This window comes from Salvelinus alpinus, chromosome 12 (genome assembly GCF_045679555.1).
Source record: "Salvelinus alpinus chromosome 12, SLU_Salpinus.1, whole genome shotgun sequence".
Lineage (NCBI taxonomy): Eukaryota > Metazoa > Chordata > Actinopteri > Salmoniformes > Salmonidae > Salvelinus > Salvelinus alpinus.
The window spans coordinates 27,427,512-27,448,608 of NC_092097.1; the positions used below are offsets into that span (position 1 = coordinate 27,427,512).

The following is a 21,097-nucleotide window of genomic DNA, read 5'->3' on the forward strand; positions in this document are numbered from 1 at the left end:
TACCCCACACATACAGTACACTTATCTGTAAGGTCCCTCAGTTGAGCAGTGGATTTCAAACACTGATTCAACCACAAAGACCAGGGTGGTTTTCCAATGCATCGCAAAGAAGGGCACCTATTGGTAGATGGGTAAAAAAAAAAGCAGATACTTAATATCCCTTTGAGCATGGTGAAGTTAATAATTACACTTTGGATGAAGTATCAATATACCCAGTCCCTACAAAGGTACAGGCATCCTTCCTAATTCAGTTGCCGGAGAGGAAGGAAACTGCTCAGGAATTTCACCATGAGGCCAATGGTGACTTGAAAACAGTTACAGAGTTTAATGGCTGTGATAGGAGAAAACTGAGGATGGATCAATAACATTGTAGTTACTCCACAATACTAACCTAATAGACAGAATAAACTGCCTTGCTCAGGGGCAGAACAACAGATCTTTACCTATGCTTCTGTATTTCATTTTCAATAAATTTGCTAACATTTCCCCAAAAACATGTTTTAATTTTGTCATTATGGGGTATGGTGTGTTGGTGGGTGAGAGAAGAAATCAATTTAATCAATTTGAATTCAGACTGTAACACAACAAAAGTGGAATAAGTCAAGGGGTATGAATACTTCCTGAAGGCACTGTAAGTCTCATTTGAATTTGATTCTAATGAAGAGCATGGTCCTCGTAACGAAGCCTAATGTATCGTTATGGGGCTTATACTGTACAGGGGCTTATACTTATACTGGATCTGAATTTGATCACTCTTTTGTTGCTGAGAAATTCCTGCATCACAGGAAATGCTGACGAGCTTTGTGAGTTACATAAATTCACTGAAAACTCTGGGCCTAACACACGGTTATATAAACAGTATTGCACTTTTCATGTATCTTAATTTTGGTCAGCTAGTAGCCTAACCATCGATCAAGCCTAAACGGTCCAATAACTTGCTGTCTTTGGCTGAGAGGTTTGGAATTCTTTGTTATTGGTCTATTAACCAATTTACCACCTGGTGATATCACCAGGCAAACTTGTATTTTCAGCCAGCAATCAGCAATCAGGAAATAACAGTGATGAAAATAATTTCACACTTTTACAGTTTTAGTTTCAACAGCTGTTGTACAATATGATACAAAACACAGAAAAACAGAATATTGGCTGCACTGGGCCTTTAAGATTCTACACCTGTGCCAGCTCATCATGACAAACCATTGGCTTGAAGAGGGCAACCGATTTATAAGCTACTCTTCTAAGTCAACAGTAATAATCATTATTTTGCCAAGTCTAACAAGCACATCACCACCCACAATGAAACATAACAGGGAAAGTGGGAGGACAGTTGGAAAGATCTGTATGATATTGGAATGTTGCTGTGATACATTGTAGGCAGGCACAGGGTTGGGGATGATGTATGTTTGTTCTTTCTCTGCTTCCCCTGTGGGCTTACAAAAGAGGGAGGCACAGGAAAAGGGGAGGAGGCAGGGGCGGTGGCCATTTTCTCTCTACCTCGAAGTTTTCACCGAATCAGTGAGGATTCAGTAATACACCTGTCGTTAAGACTAATTAATGAATTAATACGTTTTTGACGAATGGCTATGGAAGCGCCTGTATAATATCACGTGTTAACGATTCATCTGTACAATAGGTCTACCAATAGGACAAAAAAATGAAAAAGGGACCGTTGCATTTTTTGGGTCGAAAGAACCAGTCTCTCTTCGACACCAATATTAAAATCAAGGAGATGGGTAAGTGTTTACTGTCATATTTAACAATTAACTAATAATAATGATCGAATGTTTAATCTATCATGCCGATCAGCATTCTCTCACTACTGTCCCGACCTTTGCACTTGTTACAGTGACAGATCAATGGCAAATGTGGTCTAAATGTTCACATTCTAGAATAATAAAAATGCTGGTTGAGTCAAATGAATACACAATGTCTTACACAATGCTAGTAATCATCGAACGTAATCAGCGGGGTCATTAGGTCTCCCAACAGTGGTAAACCTACATTTACCTGAGACAGTCACTAGACTATACGTTCATGACGGTGCAGGTAGAATGCAAGGTGTCTGTTTTAACTAAGTATTATATAGCTGCAGCATTGAATAAAATAAACAATTTTCGTTGCGATTATTTTAGAACATGTCAATCAAAACAATAATACAGATCTTATTTTTTCACTTGGGAATTGCGTATACTGCCCGCTGATGCGTAATAAAAGTAGTGTAGTGGAGGTATACACCGTATCACTTATGTGTACAATAGAGAAATCATGTTCAAAGCAGCCTACACAAACGCAAAGCACGTGAGTTCCATTCATGTAAAACCGCACACAGCCTAATTTCAGCGGAATATCGCCCGTCAGGCAGCAAGAGCGCGCAGCTCTCCACTTGTTGTCGCATAGAGAGCAGCTCACAGAAGAACGACATCCGTAGCAGGTAGGTAGTGTTGGGGAAAGACGATTTAATGTATGATATCTACTAGCAAATACTAACAACAATGGATATGCGAACCAAAAGATTGCTCCGAAATCTTGGTTGAATCTTTGCAATGCGCAATTCAGTCATCATGCGCTGTTTGAATGAAAACTGTGTCGGTTTTCTACAAAAAAGTGTGGTTTTGAGAGTGAAAACCTGCATTTTTTTTATTACAACATGATGTAGGCCTACCTATTATTACCAGTAGGCCTAGGTATGTTATTGAGATCTTATAACAGACTGCGCCCTAATTTTTTTATTATTTTTTATTATATAGAATCATTATAGTCAAAGGAGAACATGATGGCATAATTATTAGACCTAAAGATTTTTTTAGTCCAGGTCTTGGGAAGTGTGGACTAATTCAAAATGAATATGAATAAACCCCCTAGAGATCTGAAAACTGTTCTCAGAACTAAAAACGGGACAAATTGACATATTTTGCATTGCTCTGATTTCTGGGTATTCTATTTGACGAGGTCTCTATAACAATGGAAAGGTCAAATAAAATTAGTATTTGTCACGCTTCCTAAACAACAGGTGTGGACTAACAGTGAAATGCTTAATTACTGCCCTTTCCAACAATGCAGAGAGAAACATTTAGAAATAATAGAAAAATAGCATGAGGAATAAATCCACCATGAGTAAGGATAACTTGGCTATATACACTGGGTACCAGTACCGAGTGGATGTGCAGGGGGTATGAGGTAATTGTGGTAGATATGTACATATAGGTAAATATAAAGTGGCTAGGCAACAGGACAGATAATAAACAGTAGCAGCAGCGTATGTGATGAGTCAAAAGAGTTTGTGCAAAAAAAGGTCAATGCAAACAGTTAAATAGTTAACCAAATAGCTATCCTGACTAACTATTTAGCAGTCGTATGGCTTGGGGGTAGAAGCTGTTCAGGTTCCTGTTGGTTCCAGACTTGGTGCATCGGAACCACTTGTCGTGCGGTAGCAGAGAGAACAGTCTATGACTAGGGTAGCTGAGTCTGACCATTTTTAGGGCCTTCCTCTGACACCGCCTGGTATAGAGGTCCTGGATCCACGGCCTGTTCACCCCGCTACCATCTAGAAGGTGGAGACAATACAGGTGCATCAAAGCTAGGACAGAGAAACTGATAAACAGCTTTTATCTCCAGGCCATCAGACTGATAAAGTCACTACTAGCCAGTCTCTGCCCTGAACTTAGTCACTGTTACTAGCCGGCTACCATCCGGTACTCTACCCCTGCACCTAGAGACTGCTGCCCTATGCACATAGTTATTGAACACTGGTCAGTTTAATCATGTTTACATACTGTTTTACCCACTTCATATGTATATACAGTGCCTTGCAAAAGTATTCACCCACCTTGGCATTTTTACTATTTTGTAGCATTACAACCTGTAATTTAAATGGATTTTTTTATTTGGATTACATGTAATGGACATACAACATTTTTTCCAAATTGGTGAAGTGAAATGAAAAAAATAACTTGTTTCAAAAATTTTGAAAAGTGGTGCGTGCATATGTATACACCCCCTTTGCTATGAAGCCCCTAAATAAGATTTGGTGAAACCAATGTGGAGGATGAATCAGAATTAGTTGGGTAACATAGATAAATAAGATGTCTTATCTACATAATATGCTTATGTGAGATACTTGTCATTAGAATGTCTCCCTTTGGACTATACTGTTGGAAGTTGCACTTTTCCCTTCTCAGCTAGGCCTCAGTCACTTGGAGCCCAGAGAGGGGAGAGGTCAGGCTTGTCTTTTACATGTCTCTGGTAATATGCAGAATATCAGAAAGGGAGAGGTCAGAATGGAACATTGTCTTCATTTGTGAATGTATCTGTTAAACCATGTGAAGGGCTGGCGTGATTAAGGGGGAACCAATTATCTCTTGGCTCCACAATGTCTGTGCGCAAGTCACCCTCCTCAGTGAGCTTGTCCAGGAGGGGGTTTACTTGAGATGGGAGTATATAGAGTTGATAATTGAGTTATGCCTTGGATGAGGTAATGTTTTGGTACTATGAAGTACCAGGAACGAGATTAGAACCTCGTCTTAGAGACCAAACTGAACGAAAATGTATAGCTAATGCTATCTGGCTATGGGATACTCCTTTCTCAAGTAAAAGGCCCTTTGTGAAGTTTTCCTAAGATCTGTGGTTCGTCATGTAAGTTGAGAGGGGTGTATCTTTGCTATAAAAGATCTCAGTTGCCATTATGTTGACACTCAACTATTCATTAGAGATAGTGAATTGTTGAAAGTCAAATGCTATTGCAAAGCTTAATTATTATTAAAGTTTAAGTATAACTGACTGGTGTGTGGTTTGTAACTCTCCTCATTTGGTAATACAGGAAATTGCCACGACACCAATTACCTTCAGAAGTCACATAATTAGTTAAATAAAGTCTACCTGTGTGCAATCTAAGTGACACATGATCTGTCACATGATCTCAGTATATATACACCTGTTCTGAAAGGCCCTAGAGTCTGCAACACCACTAAGCAAGTGGCACCATGAAGACCAAGGAGCTCTCCAAACAGGTCAGGGACAACGTTGTGGAGAAGCACAGATCAGGGTTGGGTTATAAAAAAATACCAGAAACTTTGAACATCCCACGGAGCACCATTAAATCCATTATTAAGAAATGGAAAGAATATGGCACCACAACAAACCTGCCAAGAGCGGTTCGCCCACCAAAACTCACGAACCAGGCAAAGAGGGCATTAATCAGAGGCAACAAAGAGACCCAAGATAACCCTGAAGGAGCTGCAAAGCTCCACAGTGGAGATTGGAGTATCTGTCCATAGGACCACTTTAAGCCGCACACTCCACAGAGCTGGGTTTTACGGAAGAGTGGCCAGAGAAAACGTTTGGTGTTCGCCAAAAGGCATGTGGGAGACTCCCCAAACATATGGAAGAATGTACTCTGGTTAGATGAGACAAAAATTTAGCTTTTTGGCCATCAAGGAAAACGCTATGTCTGGCGCAAACCCAACACCTCTCATCACCCCGAGAACACCATTCCCACAGTGAAGCATGCTGGTGGCAGCATCGTGCTGTGGGGATGTTTTTCATCGACAGGGACTGGGAAACTGGTCAGATATGAAGGAATGATGGATGGCGCTAAATACAGGTAAATGTTTGAGGGAAACCTGTTTCAGTCTTCAAGAGATTTGATACTGGGACAGAGGTTCACTTTCCAGCAGGACAATGACCCTAAGCATCCTGCTAAAGCAACACTTGAGTGGTTTAAGGGGAAACATTTCAATGACTTGGAATGGCCTAGTTAAAGCCCAGACTTCAATCCAATTGAGAATCTGTGGTACGACTTAAAGATTGCTGTAAACCAGCGGAACCCATCCAACTTGAAGGAGCTGGAGCAGTTTTGCCTTGAAGAATGGGCAAAAATCCCAGTGGCTAGATGTGCCAAGCTTATAGAGAAATACCCCAAAAGACTTGCAGCTGTAATTGCTGCAAAAGGTGGCTCTACAAAGTATTGACTTTGGGGTGGTGAATAGTAATGCATGCTCAAGTTAAAAATGTTATGTCTTATTTCTTGTTTGTTTCACAAGAAAAACATTTTGCATCTTCAAAGTGGTAGGCATATCAAATGATACAACCCCCCCAAAAATCTATTTTAATTCCAGGTTGTAAGGCAACAAAATAGGAAAAATGCCAAGGGGGTGAATACTTTCGCAAGCCACTGTACTGTATTCTAGTCAAGGCGCATCCTATATAACTATTTCTATTCATATACTGTCCATACACACCATCATATATACAGTTGAAGTCGGAAGTTTACATACACCTTAGCCAAATACATTTAAACTCAGTTTTTCACAATTCTTGACATTTATTCCTAATAAAAATTCCCTGTGTTAGTTCAGTTAGGATCACCACTTTATTTTAAGAATGTGAAATGTCAGAATAATAGTAGAGAATGATTTATTTCATCACATTCCCAGTGGGTCAGAATGTTACACACACTCAATTAGTATTTGGTAGATTTGCCTTCAAATTGTTTAACTTTGGGTCAAACGTTTTGGGTAGCCTTCCACAAGCTTCCCACAATAAGTTGGGTGAATTTTGGCCCATTCCTCCTGACAGAGCTGGTGTGACTGAGTCAGGTTTGTAGGCCTCCTTGCTCGCACACACTTTTTCAGTTCTGCTCACAAATTTTCTATAGGATTGAGGTCAGGGTTTTGTGATGGCCACTCCAAAACCTTGACTTTGTTGTCCTTAAGCCATTTTGCTACAATTTTGGAAGTATGCTTGGGGTCATTGTCCATTTGGAAGACCCATTTGCGACCAAGCTTGAACTTCCTGACTGATGTCTTGAGATGCTGCTTCAATATATCCACCTAATTTTCCTGCCTCGTGATGTCATCTATTTTGTGAAGTGCACCAGTCCCTCCTGCAGCAAAGCACCCCCACAACATGATGCTGCCACCCCCGTGCTTCACGGTTGGGATGGTGTTCTTCGGCTTGCAAGCCTCCCCCTTTTTCCTCCAAAAATAACGATGGGTATTATGGCCAAACAGTCCTATTTTTGTTTCATCAGACCAGAGGACATTTCTCCAAAAAGTACGACCTTTGTCCCCTTAGTCTGGCTTCTTTATTGCGGTTTTGGAGCAGTGGCTTCTTCCTTGCTGAGCGGCCTTTCAGGTTATGTCGATATAGGACTCGTTTTACTGTGGATATAGATACTTTTGTACCTGTTTCCTCCAGCATCTTCACAAGGTCCTTTGCTGTTATTCTGGGATTGATTTGTACTTTTCGCACCAAAGTACGTTCATCTCTAGGAGACAGCGTCTCCTTCCTGAGCGGTATGACGGCTGCGTGGTCCCATGGTGTTTATACTATTGTTTGTACAGATGAACGTGGTACCTTCAGGCGTTTGGAAATTGCTCCCAAGGATGAACCAGACTTGTGGAAGTCTACAATTTTCTTTCTGAGGTCTTGGCTGATTTCTTTTGACTTTCCCATGATGTCAAGCAAAGAGGAACTGAGTTTGAAGGTAGGCCTTGAAATACATCCACAGGTACACCTCCAATTGACTCAAATGATGTCAATTAGCCTATCAGAAGCTTCTAAAGCCATGACATCATTTTCTGGAATTTTCCAAACTGTTTAAAGGCACGTAAACTTCTGACCCACTGGAATTGTGAAACAGTGAATAATAAGTGAAATAATCTGTCTGTAAACAATTGTTGGAAAAATGACTTGTGTCATGCACAAAGTAGATATCCTAACCGACTTGCCAAAACTATAGTTTGTTAACAAGAAATTTGTGGAGTGGTTGAAAAACGAGTTTTAATGACAACATAAGTGTATGTAAACTTCCGACTTCAACTGTATATATATGTATCATATATACAGTTGAAGTCGGAAGTTTACATACACTTATGCTGGAGTCATTAAAACTCGTTTGTCAATCACTCCACAAATTTGCTGAATGCCAAGAGTGTGCAAAGCTGTCATCATGGCAAAGGGTGGTTACTTTGAAGAACTTCAAATATATTTTGATTAGTTTAATACTTTTTTTGGTTACTTTCATGATTCCATATGTGTTATTTCATAGTTTTGATGTCTTCACTATTATTCTACAATGTGCAAAATAGTAAAAATAAACTTTTTTGTGTGTGTATATATGTGTACATATATATATTATACTGACCAAAAATATAAACGCAACATGTAAAGTGTTGGTCCCATGTTTCATGAGCTGAAATAAAATATCCCCGAAATTTTCCATACGCACAAAAATCTTATTTCTCTCAAATTCTGTGCACAAATTTGTTTATGTCCCCGTTAGTGAACATTTCTCCTTTGTCATGATAATCCATCAACCTGACAAGCGTGGCATATCAAGAAGCTGATTAAACAGCATGATCATGGGACAATAAAAGACAATGCCACAGATGTCTCAAGTTGAGGGAGGGTGCAATTGGCACGCTGACTGCACGAATGTCTACCAGAGCTGTTGCCAGAGAATTGGATATTAATTTCTCTACCATAAGCCGCCTCCAACGTCATTTTAGAGAATTTGGCAGTACGTCCAACCGACCGTAGAACCACAGATCATGTGTATGTTGTCGCGAGGAGTAGCGGTTTTCTGATGTCAACGTTGTTTACAGACTGCACCATGGTGGCGGTGGGGTTATGGTATGGGCAGGCAGGCATAAGCTACGGACAATGAACACAATTGCCTTTTATTGATGGCAGAGATACAATAACGAGATCCTGAGGCCCATCGTCTTGTCATTCAAAATTCCACAGGCTACAATCAACAGCCTTTGCGAAGGAGATGTGTTGCTCTGAATGAGTATATTTATATTACGGACTCAAACATTGCTGGTTCTGATATTTCTTAGTTTTTGGGATTTGTGTTTATTGTTTTGTATTGTTCGGTATTACTGCACTGTTGGAGCAAGAAACATAAGCATTTCTCTGCACCTGAGAACATCTGCAAAACGTGTACGCGACCAATAAAATGTGATTTGATTTGTATGGCAGGGAGCTCGGCCCCAGTGTTGTACTGGAACATACGCACTACCTTGCGGTCGGATGCCAAGCAGTGGCCATACCAAGCAGTGATGCAGCCAGTCAAGATGCTCTCAATGTTGCAGCTGTAGACATTTTTGAGGATCTGAGTGCACAATGCTGAATCTTTCAAGCTTCCTGAGGGGGAAGAGGCATTGCCGTGTCTTCTTCATGACTGTGGTGTGTGTGGACCATGATCATTCCTTAGTGTTGTGGACACAGAGGAACTTGACGCTTTCGATGGGGGGCGTGCTCGGATTTCCATTTCATGTAGTTCACGATCAGCTCCTTTGTCTTGTTGACATTGAGGGAGAGGTTGTTGTCACTGACATCCTCCCTATAGGCTGTCTCATCGTCAGGTGGTTGTGTGCAAACATGCCACAGGATGGGGATATTTGCATATTTCAATTATGCAGGAACTCAATAGGGAAATGCCTGCCATGCCCCATTGGGAAATGTATCTGTAGATGCCAAAATACTTTAAACACTGCCTGTTGTTTCCATACTCGGTTAACAAAGTTTTGCTCATAGTTATATCAGGTGATGTAATGCATGTTAATCTGAGTTCTCTTTGAAATTCTTTGAGGTCTCTGTGCTTGACGTAAATGCAGATCATGACCCGTGTCTCACTAACTGCTGTCTCTCAATGACATTTCTCTCATCAGTTAGTTACTTGGCAGGGACATGCCTGACATTGGAATGGCTGTTTTGTGTAGTTACAGATAAGTTGGTCCTTTATATAGTAACATCAAAGCCTGTTGCAAACATTATAGATAGCCATCTCTGGTAAAGTCTTTTACTCTGAAAACAATCAGGTGGTGAGTGGCCTAAAGTCCAGATCAGTGTGTCACACAATCTTTTATAAAGATCCATTCTATATGCCACAATCCCAAATGCATGATGCAGGGCTGTGATAAGTGTGTTCAGTATGGATTAATGCCTGTGGCTGTGCTGAGTGCCATTGCTATGACATTGTCCCTCTCCCCCTTCTCTGCCCAGGAATAACCTCAGGTCAGTATTGATGAACTGCAAACACTCATGACAGGGAGGCCAACAGAAAGTTGACCCCCAGAATTATGAATGTTTCACCACACTTCTATGACCCTCCTGAAATTCCATTGGTAAATAGGGGTTCATTGATGATGCGTGAAGAACTCTATTTTCTACCCTATGGCACCCCATTACATTTAGGCTTAAGTGTTTGAGCAATAGGGTGACATTACTTTTTTATTTTGGTTAGATTAATCCTTCAACTGCTTTGAATAGTTGTTAGCTTTACCCAATTACTATTTTGCTGTCAACAAGAGAAATCCCCCCCGACAGAGTACACTGCATAGCATTACATAATAGTTTGTCAAGAATTATGAGAACTGCAGACAAAATGCCATAACTTATTATGTACATCCATAATTACTCAACTTTGCAGTCACTAGACTGCATCTCCTTACAGAGCTGCGCTGATCGGTTGAATGGTAGACTTGTTGGTTTTGATCTGTACTGTAGACTTAAGCAGTGTGTTGTGCTGTTCTTTTTTTCTTTTAGACAATGTTGAGCTCGTGTTGGATTCATCAGCCATTCCTGAATTAGGCACTGCCAAAGTGAGGTCCAGACCCACAGTCAAGCACTACATGGTAAGTTCCTCTGCATGATGTGGAAAAATATATATTTTAATCTATTATATACTTCAAATCTACATTTCAACACTGGAGACGGTGTTGCAGCTTTTATTGAGACTGCTGTCCAGTTTCTAGGTGGTGTTCTCTAACACTTCAAGATGAAAAATCACATGGAATTTGTTATAGGCCTTGTCTTTAGTTCTTGTCAATGCATTAGGCTCCACATAACTTTCCCACATTTGCATAAGTCTGTGGAATTGTGAATTCTTTCTCAACAAGGCCTTTGTAGTACCTGAAAGAAACTGCATTGCCTCATGAAGGGCATTCCTGTAATCATTGATCACTGTGTGACCACCTCAGTTAGACCTATCCACCACTCACACCTGGTCACTCTGAAAGCATACTTTTCTAACCGGCAGGTTTCACCTGCGCAGGCTTTTCACATATATAAAGAGGGAGTAACCTAAGTGTACTTCCGGCGCCGAAAAAGAGATGGCCGCCTCGCTTCGCGTTCCTTGGAAAATATGCAGTATTTTGTTTTTTTATGTGTTATTTCTTACATCGGTACCCCAGGTAATCTTAGGTTTCATTACATACAGTCGGGAGGAACTACTGAATATACGATTAACGTCAACTCATCATCGTTCCTACCAGGAATATGACTTTCCCGAAACGGATCCAGTGTTTTGCCTTCCACCCAATACAATGGATCTGATCCCAGCCGGCGACCCTGTGCGACGCCGTAAAAGGGGCAAACGAGGCGGTCTCGTGGTCAGGCTTCGGAGACGGGCACATCGCGCTCCACTCCCTAGCATACTACTCGCCAATGTCCAGTCTCTTGACAATAAGGTTGATGAAATCCGAGCACGGGTAGCATTCCAGAGAGACATCAGGGATTGCAACGTGCTCTGCTTCACGGAAACATGGCTAACTCAAGAGACGCTAACGGAGTCGGTGCAGCCAGCTGGTTTCTTCATGCATCGCGCCGACAGAAACAAACATCTTTCTGGTAAGAAGAGGGGCGGGGGGGTATGCCTTATGATTAACGAGACGTGGTGTGATCATCATAACAACACACAGGAACTCAAGTCATTCTGTTCACCTGATCTAGAACTCCTCACAATCAAATGTCGACCGCATTATCTACCAAGGGAATTCTCTTCAATCATAATCACAGCCGTATATATTCCCCCCCAAGCAGACACATCGATGGCCCTGAACGAACTTTATCTGACTCTTTGTAAACTGGAAACCACACACCCTGAGGCTGCATTCATCGTAGCTGGGGATTTTAACAAGGCTAATCTAAAAACAAAACTCCCTAAATTCTATCAGCATATCGATTGTGCTACCAGGGCTGGAAAAACCCTAGATCATTGTTATACTAATTTCCGCGACGCATATAAGGCCCTCCCCCGCCCCCCTTTCGGAAAAGCTGACCACGACTCCATTTTGTTGATTCCAGCCTACAAACAGAAACTAAAACAACAAGCTCCCGCGCTCAGGTCTGTTCAACGCTGGTCCGACCAATCTGAATCCACGCTTCAAGACTGCTTCGATCACGCGGATTGGAATATGTTCCGCATTGCGTCCAACAACAATATTGATGAATATGCTGATTCGGTGAGCGAGTTCATTAGGAAGTGCATTGACGATGTCGTACCCACAGCAACGATTAAAACATTCCCAAACCAGAAACCGTGGATTGACGGCAGCATTCGCGTGAAACTGAAAGCGCAAACCACTGCTTTTAACCAGGGCAAGGTGACCGGAAGCATGACCGAATACAAACAGTGTAGCTATTCTCTCCGCAAGGCAATCAAACAGGCTAAGTCCCAGTACAGAGACAAAATCGAGTCGCAATTCAACAGCTCAGACACAAGAGGTATGTGGCAGGGTCTACAGTCAATCACGGATTACAAAAAGAAAACCAGCCCCGTCGCGGACCAGGATGTCTTGCTCCCAGACAGGCTAAACAACTTTTTTGCCCGCTTCGAGGACAATACAGTGCCACTGACACGGCCCCCTACCAAAACCTGCGGGCTCTCCTTCACTGCAGCCGAGGTGAGTAAAACATTTAAACGTGTTAACCCTCGCAAGGCTGCAGGCCCAGACGGCATTCCCAGCCGCGTCCTCAGAGCATGCGCAGACCAGCTGGCTGGTGTGTTTACGGACATATTCAATCAATCCTTATCCCAGTCTGCTGTTCCCACATGCTTCAAGAGGGCCACCATTGTTCCTGTTCCCAAGAAAGCTAAGGTAACTGAGCTAAACGACTACCGCCCCGTAGCACTCACTTCCGTCATCATGAAGTGCTTTGAGAGACTAGTCAAGGACCATATCACCTCCACCCTACCGGACACCCTAGACCCACTCCAATTTGCTTACCGACCCAATAGGTCCACAGACGACGCAATCGCAACCACACTGCACACTGCCCTAACCCATCTGGACAAGAGGAATACCCATGTGAGAATGCTGTTCATCGATTACAGCTCAGCATTTAACACCATAGTACCCTCCAAACTCGTCATCAAGCTCGAGACCCTGGGTCTCGACCCCGCCCTGTGCAACTGGGTCCTGGACTTCCTGACGGGCCGCCCCCAGGTGGTGAGGGTAGGTAACAACATCTCCACCCCGCTGATCCTCAACACTGCGGCCCCACAAGGGTGCGTTCTGAGCCCTCTCCTGTACTCCCTGTTCACCCACGACTGCGTGGCCATGCACGCCTCCAACTCAATCATCAAGTTTGCGGATGACACTACAGTGGTAGGCTTGATTACCAACAACGACGAGACGGCCTACAGGGAGGAGGTGAGGGCCCTCGGAGTGTGGTGTCAGGAAAATAACCTCACACTCAACGTCAACAAAACAAAGGAGATGATTGTGGACTTCAGGAAACAGCAGAGGGAGCACCCCCCTATCCACATTGACGGGTCAGTAGTGGAGAAGGTGGAAAGTTTTAAGTTCCTCGGTGTACACATCACGGACAAACTGAATTGGTCCACCCACACAGACAGCGTTGTGAAGAAGGCACAGCAGCGCCTCTTCAACCTCAGGAGGCTGAAGAAATTCGGCTTGTCACCAAAAGCACTCACAAACTTCTACAGATGCACAATCGAGAGCATCCTGTCGGGCTGTATCACCGCCTGGTACGGCAACTGCTCCGCCCACAACCGTAAGGCTCTCCAGAGGGTAGTGAGGTCTGCAGAACGCATCACCGGGGGCAAACTACCTGCCCTCCAGGACACCTACACCACCCGATGTCACAGGAAGGCCATAAAGATCATCAAGGACAACAACCACCCAAGACACTGCCTGTTCACCCCGCTATCATCCAGAAGGCGAGGTCAGTACAGGTGCATCAAAGCAGGGACCGAGAGACTGAAAAACAGCTTCTATCTCAAGGCCATCAGACTGTTAAACAGCCACCACTAACATTTAGCGGCCGCTGCCAACATACTGACTCAACTCCAGCCACTTTAAAAATGGGAATTTATGGAAATTATGTAAAAATGTACCACTAGCCACTTTAAACAATGCCACTTAATATAATGTTTACATACCCTACATTACCCATCTCATATGTATATACTGTACTCTATATCATCTACTGCATCTTGCCATCTTTATGTAATACATGTACCACTAGCCACTTTAAACTATGCCACTTTATGTTTACATACCCTACAGTACTCATCTCATATGTATATACCGTACTCTATACCATCTACTGCATCTTGCCATGCCGTTCTGTACCACCACTCATTCATATATCTTTATGTACATATTCTTTATCCCTTTACACTTGTGTGTGTGTATAAGGTAGTAGTTGTGGAATTGTTAGGTTAGATTACTTGTTGGTTATTACTGCATTGTCGGAACTAGAAGCACAAGCATTTCGCTACACTCGCATTAACATCTGCTAACCATGTGTATGTGACTAATAAAATTTGATTTGATTTGAGTTAGGCTATCCATGTGACACAAGTCAATTTGTTTGCGTGTTGACCCAGTCCTCTCAAGTAATTTCTGTCGTCAGAAATTCTCACTCTATTGACTTAGACATTCTCATCCAGGACAGTAACTATAAGAATGTCACCTTGGTTCACACAATCTTGGGTCTTGTACAGTCTGCCACAATTATGGCACCTAGCTCATTTGTGCTCGATTCATCATGCTGTCCCTGTAGGTGATCCAGAAAAGCACAGCCGTATCTGATTTTTTAAAACAAGTTGTACTACGTTATTTTGTTGTAGGTATGAAAGCCTACCTCAAAGGGGAGTGTCCTATATGATATCTCCTCTGTTATGTGTTAGATGTGCCACACCCAGCAGCACAGGGGTTGGACTGCTCTGACTGACTGCTCTGATTTACACCTGTGAGTCATGGAAAAGAAACATAAGGAATTAAGCCGGTTCAGAAACTGCATTTAATGCCGCACCCTTTCCCCCTTGTGAAATGGTCATGCCTTTGCAATGAGCTGCCTGCCTCTATGAATAGTCTGCCATGATGACATATTTAAGGCATGACATAAGGGAGGTGTTCCGTTCATGTTAGATGTTTTAAAGATAGTGTAACCGAGGTTCTTGAGAAAGGACCACACCTGAACCTATCCACTAATAACTTAATATTTACATAGCTGCATGAAAGTTATTTATGTGTCTGCTGCCTGAACTTTGGAGAATTATGTGTACCAAGTTCTAAACAAAGCAAGTGGTGGTGGCCTGACCATCAGGCCAAGGACAGGAAGTTGATTACAGTTTACAGTTACAGGGGTGGACCTAACTTCGGATTGTTTTGGTGGATTAGAGGCTCTCAGACCCGTAGTTACACTGGTCAATGTGTTTTTTTGGTCTGTAACGGTGACTTCCAGTCCCTGGTGTAGGGTGATTCTGACCACAGTCTAACAGCTTTGGAAGGGCACATCTCTGTTCTGTCTGCAGGGCATGTGTTGTGTCAACACAGTCTGTTTATTTATAGTGATGTTTGGGCTGTGATGCAAACGGTCAGTCACACAGGCAGGCAGCAACATGATGGCACATCCCTTTTTCTCTGAGGCAGTCACACCCACTTAACATTTTCATACGTGAAGAGATGGGAGTGTTGCCTGTGCCTTATCCACAGGCAGGGCGTAGTGTGGGCGAGGCATGACAGCGTGGCTATAAAAGGCAGTAATGTTCTGAAAAGTGCAGTATACCAATGGAAAATATATTGCTGAATCATTTCAAGTGGGATACTCAGTGTCCGAGATCATGTAGCCTCAATCTGCACCAGGAGGCTTTGCTGTTATAGAAAATGACTCCAACTGTTCAGAGGCCTAGACTAAAAGGAATTTTGGATGAAAAGCCCTTTCCGATTTAATGTGCCTGGCCTTCCTGTCTTTGGTAATTGACACTGATGTACTTGTTTGTTTTCTGAGTGCAAGGTTTAGTAAATTAATAGTTTTTGCATCAGTGGTGTCATCACGCAGCAAACATGATAACCTGTTCTAAAGTAGATGCAAGTAGTCATTTGGATAACAGGTTGGATCACTGTAAGCCATAGTGCAGTCTAGAAAGAATCCATTCCCTTCCCTCTCACACTCAGTTCCTCTTACAATCTCAACAGTGAGTCTCTAAGCTGACACCAGGGTGAAATGTCAACCGTCTGATGGCTCTTGTCCTTGTTCCCCACAGTCCTCCTCTGATGTTGTGCAAGGGTTTGCTGTCCCAACACCCAAAGTTCCTGTCCTCCCCCCTTTCAACAGTCCAAAGATCAACAGGGCAGGTGAGGGTCTCCCAAGTCTCTGTTTACCAGAGTTAAGCTGTGCAGCTAAATCATTTACATTTCTATGAACTTAAACCATAGTGCTGGTTTTAGACAGATTCAGTTGATTGATCAAAGTTCAGCACAAACCCATAGCAACTCTGTTTTCATAAAGGGCTTAAATATACAGTACCAGTCAAAAGTTGACACCTATTCATGTAAATTTTTTTTAAACTATTTTCAAAATTGTAGAATAATAGTGAGGACAAACTATGAATTAACACATATGGAATCATGTAGTAACCAAAGAAGTGTTAAATCAAAATGTTATTTGAGATTCTTCAAGGTAGCCACCCTTTGCCTTGATGACAGCTTTGCACACTCTTGGCATTCTCTCAACCAACTTCATGAGGTAGTCACCTGGAATACATTTCAATTAACAGGTCTGACTTGTTTAAAGTTCTTTCCTTCTTAATGCATTGGAGCCAATCAGTTGTGTTGTGACAAGGTAGGGATGGTATACAGAAGATAGCCTAATTGGTAAAAGACCAAGTCCATTGTAACGTAGACACTGAGTCGGGAAGCAAGTGCAGGTGGTGAGTTTAATAATAAACGAAACAATACAAGAGTAGCGTACGGACATAAAACATCAATACTTTAAGACATGAAGGTCAGTCAATCCAGAAATTAAGAACAGTCGCAAAAACCATCAAGCGCTATGATCAAACTGGCTCTCATGAGGACCGCCACAGGAAAGGAAGACCCAGAGTTACCTCTGCTGCAGAGGATAACTTCATTAGAGTTAACTGTACCTCAGATTGCAGCCCAAATAAATGTTTCACAGAGTTCAAGTAACAGACATCTCAACAGCAACTTTTCAGAGGAGACTGTGTGAATCAGGCCTTTGTGGTCAAATTGCTGCTGCAAAAAACACTACTAAAGGAAACCAATAAGAAGACTTGCTTGGGCCAAGAAACACGAGGAATGGACCTTAGACCGGTGGAAATCTGTCCTTTGGTCTGATGAGTCCAACCGCCCTGTCTTTGTGACGCAGAGTAGGTGAAAGGTTGACCTCCGCATGTGTGGTTCCTACCGTGAAGCATGGAGGTGGTGTGATGGTGCTTTGTTGGTGACACTGATTAATTTTTTTAGAATTCAAGGCACACTTAACCAGCATGGCTGCCACAGCATTCTGCAGCGATACGCCATCCCATCTGGTTTGCGCTTAGTGGGACTATCATTTGTTTTTCAACAGGACAATGACCCAAAACACACCTCCAGGCTGTGTAATGGCTATTTGACCAAGAAGGAGAGTGATGGAGTGCTGCATCAGATGACCTGGCCTCCAGTCACCTGACCTCAACCCAATTGAGATGGTTTGGGATGAGGGACCGCAGAGTGAAGGAAAAGCAGCCAACAAGTGCTCAGCATATGTGGAACTCCTTCAAGACTGTTGGAAAAGCATTCCAGGTGAAGCTGGTTGAGAGAATGCCAAGAGTGTGCAAAGCTGTAAAATATAAAGAAAAACCCTTGAATGAGTAGGCGTGTCAACTTTTGACTGGTATTGTACATAAGTTATTTAATTTTCAATATTTTTTTAACATGTTTTTTTCACTTTAATTATTGGGTATTGTGTGTAGATGGTGAGAAATTTTGAATTTAGGCTGTAACAACTAAATGTGGAATAAGTGAAGGGGTATGAATACTTTCTGGAAGCACAGTAAATGTTTGTCTAAGATCTTGCACAAGAACACTACAAATATCCAAGCAGCCATTCACAAGCATGTTTGCAGAGTGGGAGGGTACAGATGAAATGTAATTGAATCAATAAAATACTTGACTCTGATGTTAGTTCTCTCTTTATAGTAAATGGCGATCGGTTTTCCAATGGATCAGCTATATCTGTACCTGATTTGGTGGATGGGGAGATATTTATTCCACCTCCCCCTACAATGGCACCCCCACCCCCTCCACCCATGTTCATCCCTCCCCCACCAGATTTCTTGGGTGACTTGGACTCCATTCAGCCTCCCTCCATGCCCCCTCCAAAACCACAATTAGTGGTTCTGTCTAAAGAGTACGAGGATTTCTCCTCCCTGAAACCTCCACTAATGGCCCCCCCGAAGCCCCCGTCAACTTCCTCCAGTGCTTCTAGTTCATCTTTTTCCATATCTACACCAACACCAGTCCCTGATTTTACTGAGCCCCCAAAGTTTGCCCCTCCACAGCCCCCTATAGACATGAGGCAAGCTGCTCTGAAAGCCCTGAAGACCCCGCCTCCAAAGCCAACAAGGCTGTCCTCCATCCACAGCATGGACGAATCCTCCCAGGTTCCAGCCCAAGCTTCCCTAGTACAGACCCCGACACCCTCCAGCTTCAACCCCCAGAACACAGCTAAGCTCTACAGTGTTCCTAAGACTGGCATTCTAGGTAGGCAGTTGGACCGTGACAATAGGCCCAAGCAGATCCTACTCCTCCAGGTCAATGGGAAAGACCCCCCTGTGGCACCACCAGGTAAGCCAGCCCAGAGAAATAGCTTGGGTTTGCAGCTGGAGCAAGACCTGCAGGACTTAAAGGAAAACTTGCAAGCCACCCTTCCAGGCCAACCCACCCCACCCGAGACTTGGGAGGAAGTGGAGCCTTTGTCTTTATCAGCACAACAGGGTATCAACAAACTTGCTGCAGCGCCCCCTAAAATGTCCCCTAAGCTTCAGAAGGTGGTCACTGCCCCTGTAAACACAGAGGCTAGCCAGGTCAAGCAGGAAGCGTCTCCAGGCCGGAATAACAAGTTCCGTCCTATGCTGGACAGTAAACTACGCAACCTGAAGGCCAGTGATGTCACTGGGATGAGGGACGGTCCTGCCTCTTCCCCCCTAGCTCTTCTCATGGCAGCTAAAGAGCGAGAGAAGCACAGGTCCAGTCTTTCCCTTGAAAACAGCACGAAGAGTAATGAGCCATTAGCCAGCATCCAACACAGTGAATTCAATCCCAATTCTTTCACCGTCATCCCTAGGGCCACCTCATTCACTTCTGTAACCTCACAACATAAACCACAGTCTGTGGTCCCATTGGAGGCCACAGTGGTAATCCAGACTCCAGCAAAACCCCAGATTATTGAGTCAGTGGTGAAGGGGCCAATTGCAAATCCAGTAGTTAAGAGGATTCTGCCCACCCCTAGATCCTCATCCTCCAGCAGTCTAGCCGTGGAGAAGCAAAGTGGAGAGCAGAGGATTGAGTCACCCTCTAGCCTTGTCAGGGATGAAGAGAACCTATGCATGCCATTACTCCCTCCCCCTCCCGAATTCGATGACCATGATGTCGTGGACTCTCCTCCCAGCTTACCTCCACCTGACCCTCCGCTGAAGAAGGTCCTGCCTCCCACTCCCAGCCCTGTCCTTCCAGTCCTGTCCTCTACTGCCATCCCTGTCCTTCCTGTCAAAACTCCCTCGCCTCCCCCTCCAAAACCTAAATCTCCAAGCCCTCCCAAATTCCCACCTCCTGTCATGGAGATCAAACCCAAACTGCCTGTTCAGACCAAACCCAAGCCGCCTCCCACCCAGGCCCTCTCCTCCCTCTCAGCCAGCCAGGCCACGCTCCAGAGCATCCTGCAGAAGAAGATGCTAGAGATGGACTGCAAAATGGACATCAAAATGCTGGCCATGAAGGAAACAGACTCTGATGACTGGGGATCTCCCTTATCTGATGAGACCAAGTTCCCGGTTGTCCCCAGAGTCACCCCGAAAAACCCTGTTATCACTGCAAAGAGCAAGAGTGCCACTGTGCCAGCAAAAACACAAGGACTGGACATGATGGAGACAAAAATGGCCATGAAAGGTCAGGGTTTGTCAGAGCCATCAAAAGTTCCCACAAGGTAGGCCTTACTCTCTGTCCTTTATCTTTGTCTGCTTGGCTTTTTGACAAAATGTGAAAAAAACTACTTCATTATGGTTCAAGGTTAGGGTGTTGTGACTAGTTGGACTTAGTTTCTGTTTGTCTAGTAGTGTCCCTAATTGCATGTTTTGACTCATAGTAAAGAATGTTAGCTAGATGTATTAAATAATCGCTAAATGCAACAAGATCAACCTGATATGTGTTTAAATGTTAATTATTTATTCCTCTACTTTTTAGCAATGGGACACGGTCAAAGCAGGCGTATGGCATGACTTTCATGGTACAACCCGGAACCAAACAACCAATCACTGTTGTCAGCAAATGAGGATCCAACTCAATTATACCACACACTGTACCATACAGCCTCTGTCAAGAGCAAGGACAATGGAAAGAGCACCTTAAATACAGCTAAAAATTGATATATCCAATAAAAACACTAAGTATGTATGCCAAGGATGTTTTCACCAAGCCCCTGGAGAGAGTACAAGAATGTGCTAAGCATTTGTCTAGAAAAGGTTTTGCTGTACCACAGCACATAAACCTGCCCTCCAGAGGTGCTGTGTCAAATAGCTTCTTGTCTAGGTGCCAAAGTCTAAAGAGTGGGTGGACTGTTGGAACAGCTTTCAACAGTATCTTTGACTGCTACGGTTTAATCAGTGCTAGTACACATTGCCTTATTTTTACCTCGGGTATCGGTCTGACCTAATAGATTCAAAGCAGATTGTGAGGCTGTTTTTAAAAATAGGAGCTGTAATTTGCCAGCCTTAATATACACTGAATAATGCCATGCATCATAAGGATATTTATATAAATGTCTTGAAGAATTACTATAA

General features: G+C 43.2%; 1 protein-coding gene across 3 annotated transcripts; it reads left to right on the forward strand.

Moving 5' to 3' along the window:
* Window positions 1–1,482: 1,482 nt before the first annotated feature.
* On the forward strand, window positions 1,483–21,097 carry LOC139535810 (uncharacterized protein C6orf132 homolog). 3 transcript variants are annotated; one of them, XM_071335626.1, is made up of 5 exons: window positions 1,483–1,733; window positions 10,552–10,640; window positions 16,304–16,394; window positions 18,240–20,244; window positions 20,502–21,097. In XM_071335626.1, the coding sequence occupies exons 1-5, from the start codon at window positions 1,655–1,657 to the stop codon at window positions 20,587–20,589; spliced, it is 2,352 nt and encodes a 783-aa protein (XP_071191727.1). In that variant the 5' UTR covers window positions 1,483–1,654; the 3' UTR covers window positions 20,590–21,097. The 3 variants fall into 3 exon arrangements, with proteins under 3 accessions (XP_071191727.1, XP_071191729.1, XP_071191728.1); XM_071335628.1 differs by lacking the exon at window positions 1,483–1,733 and adding an exon at window positions 2,004–2,431; XM_071335627.1 differs by lacking the exons at window positions 1,483–1,733; window positions 10,552–10,640 and adding an exon at window positions 15,838–16,012.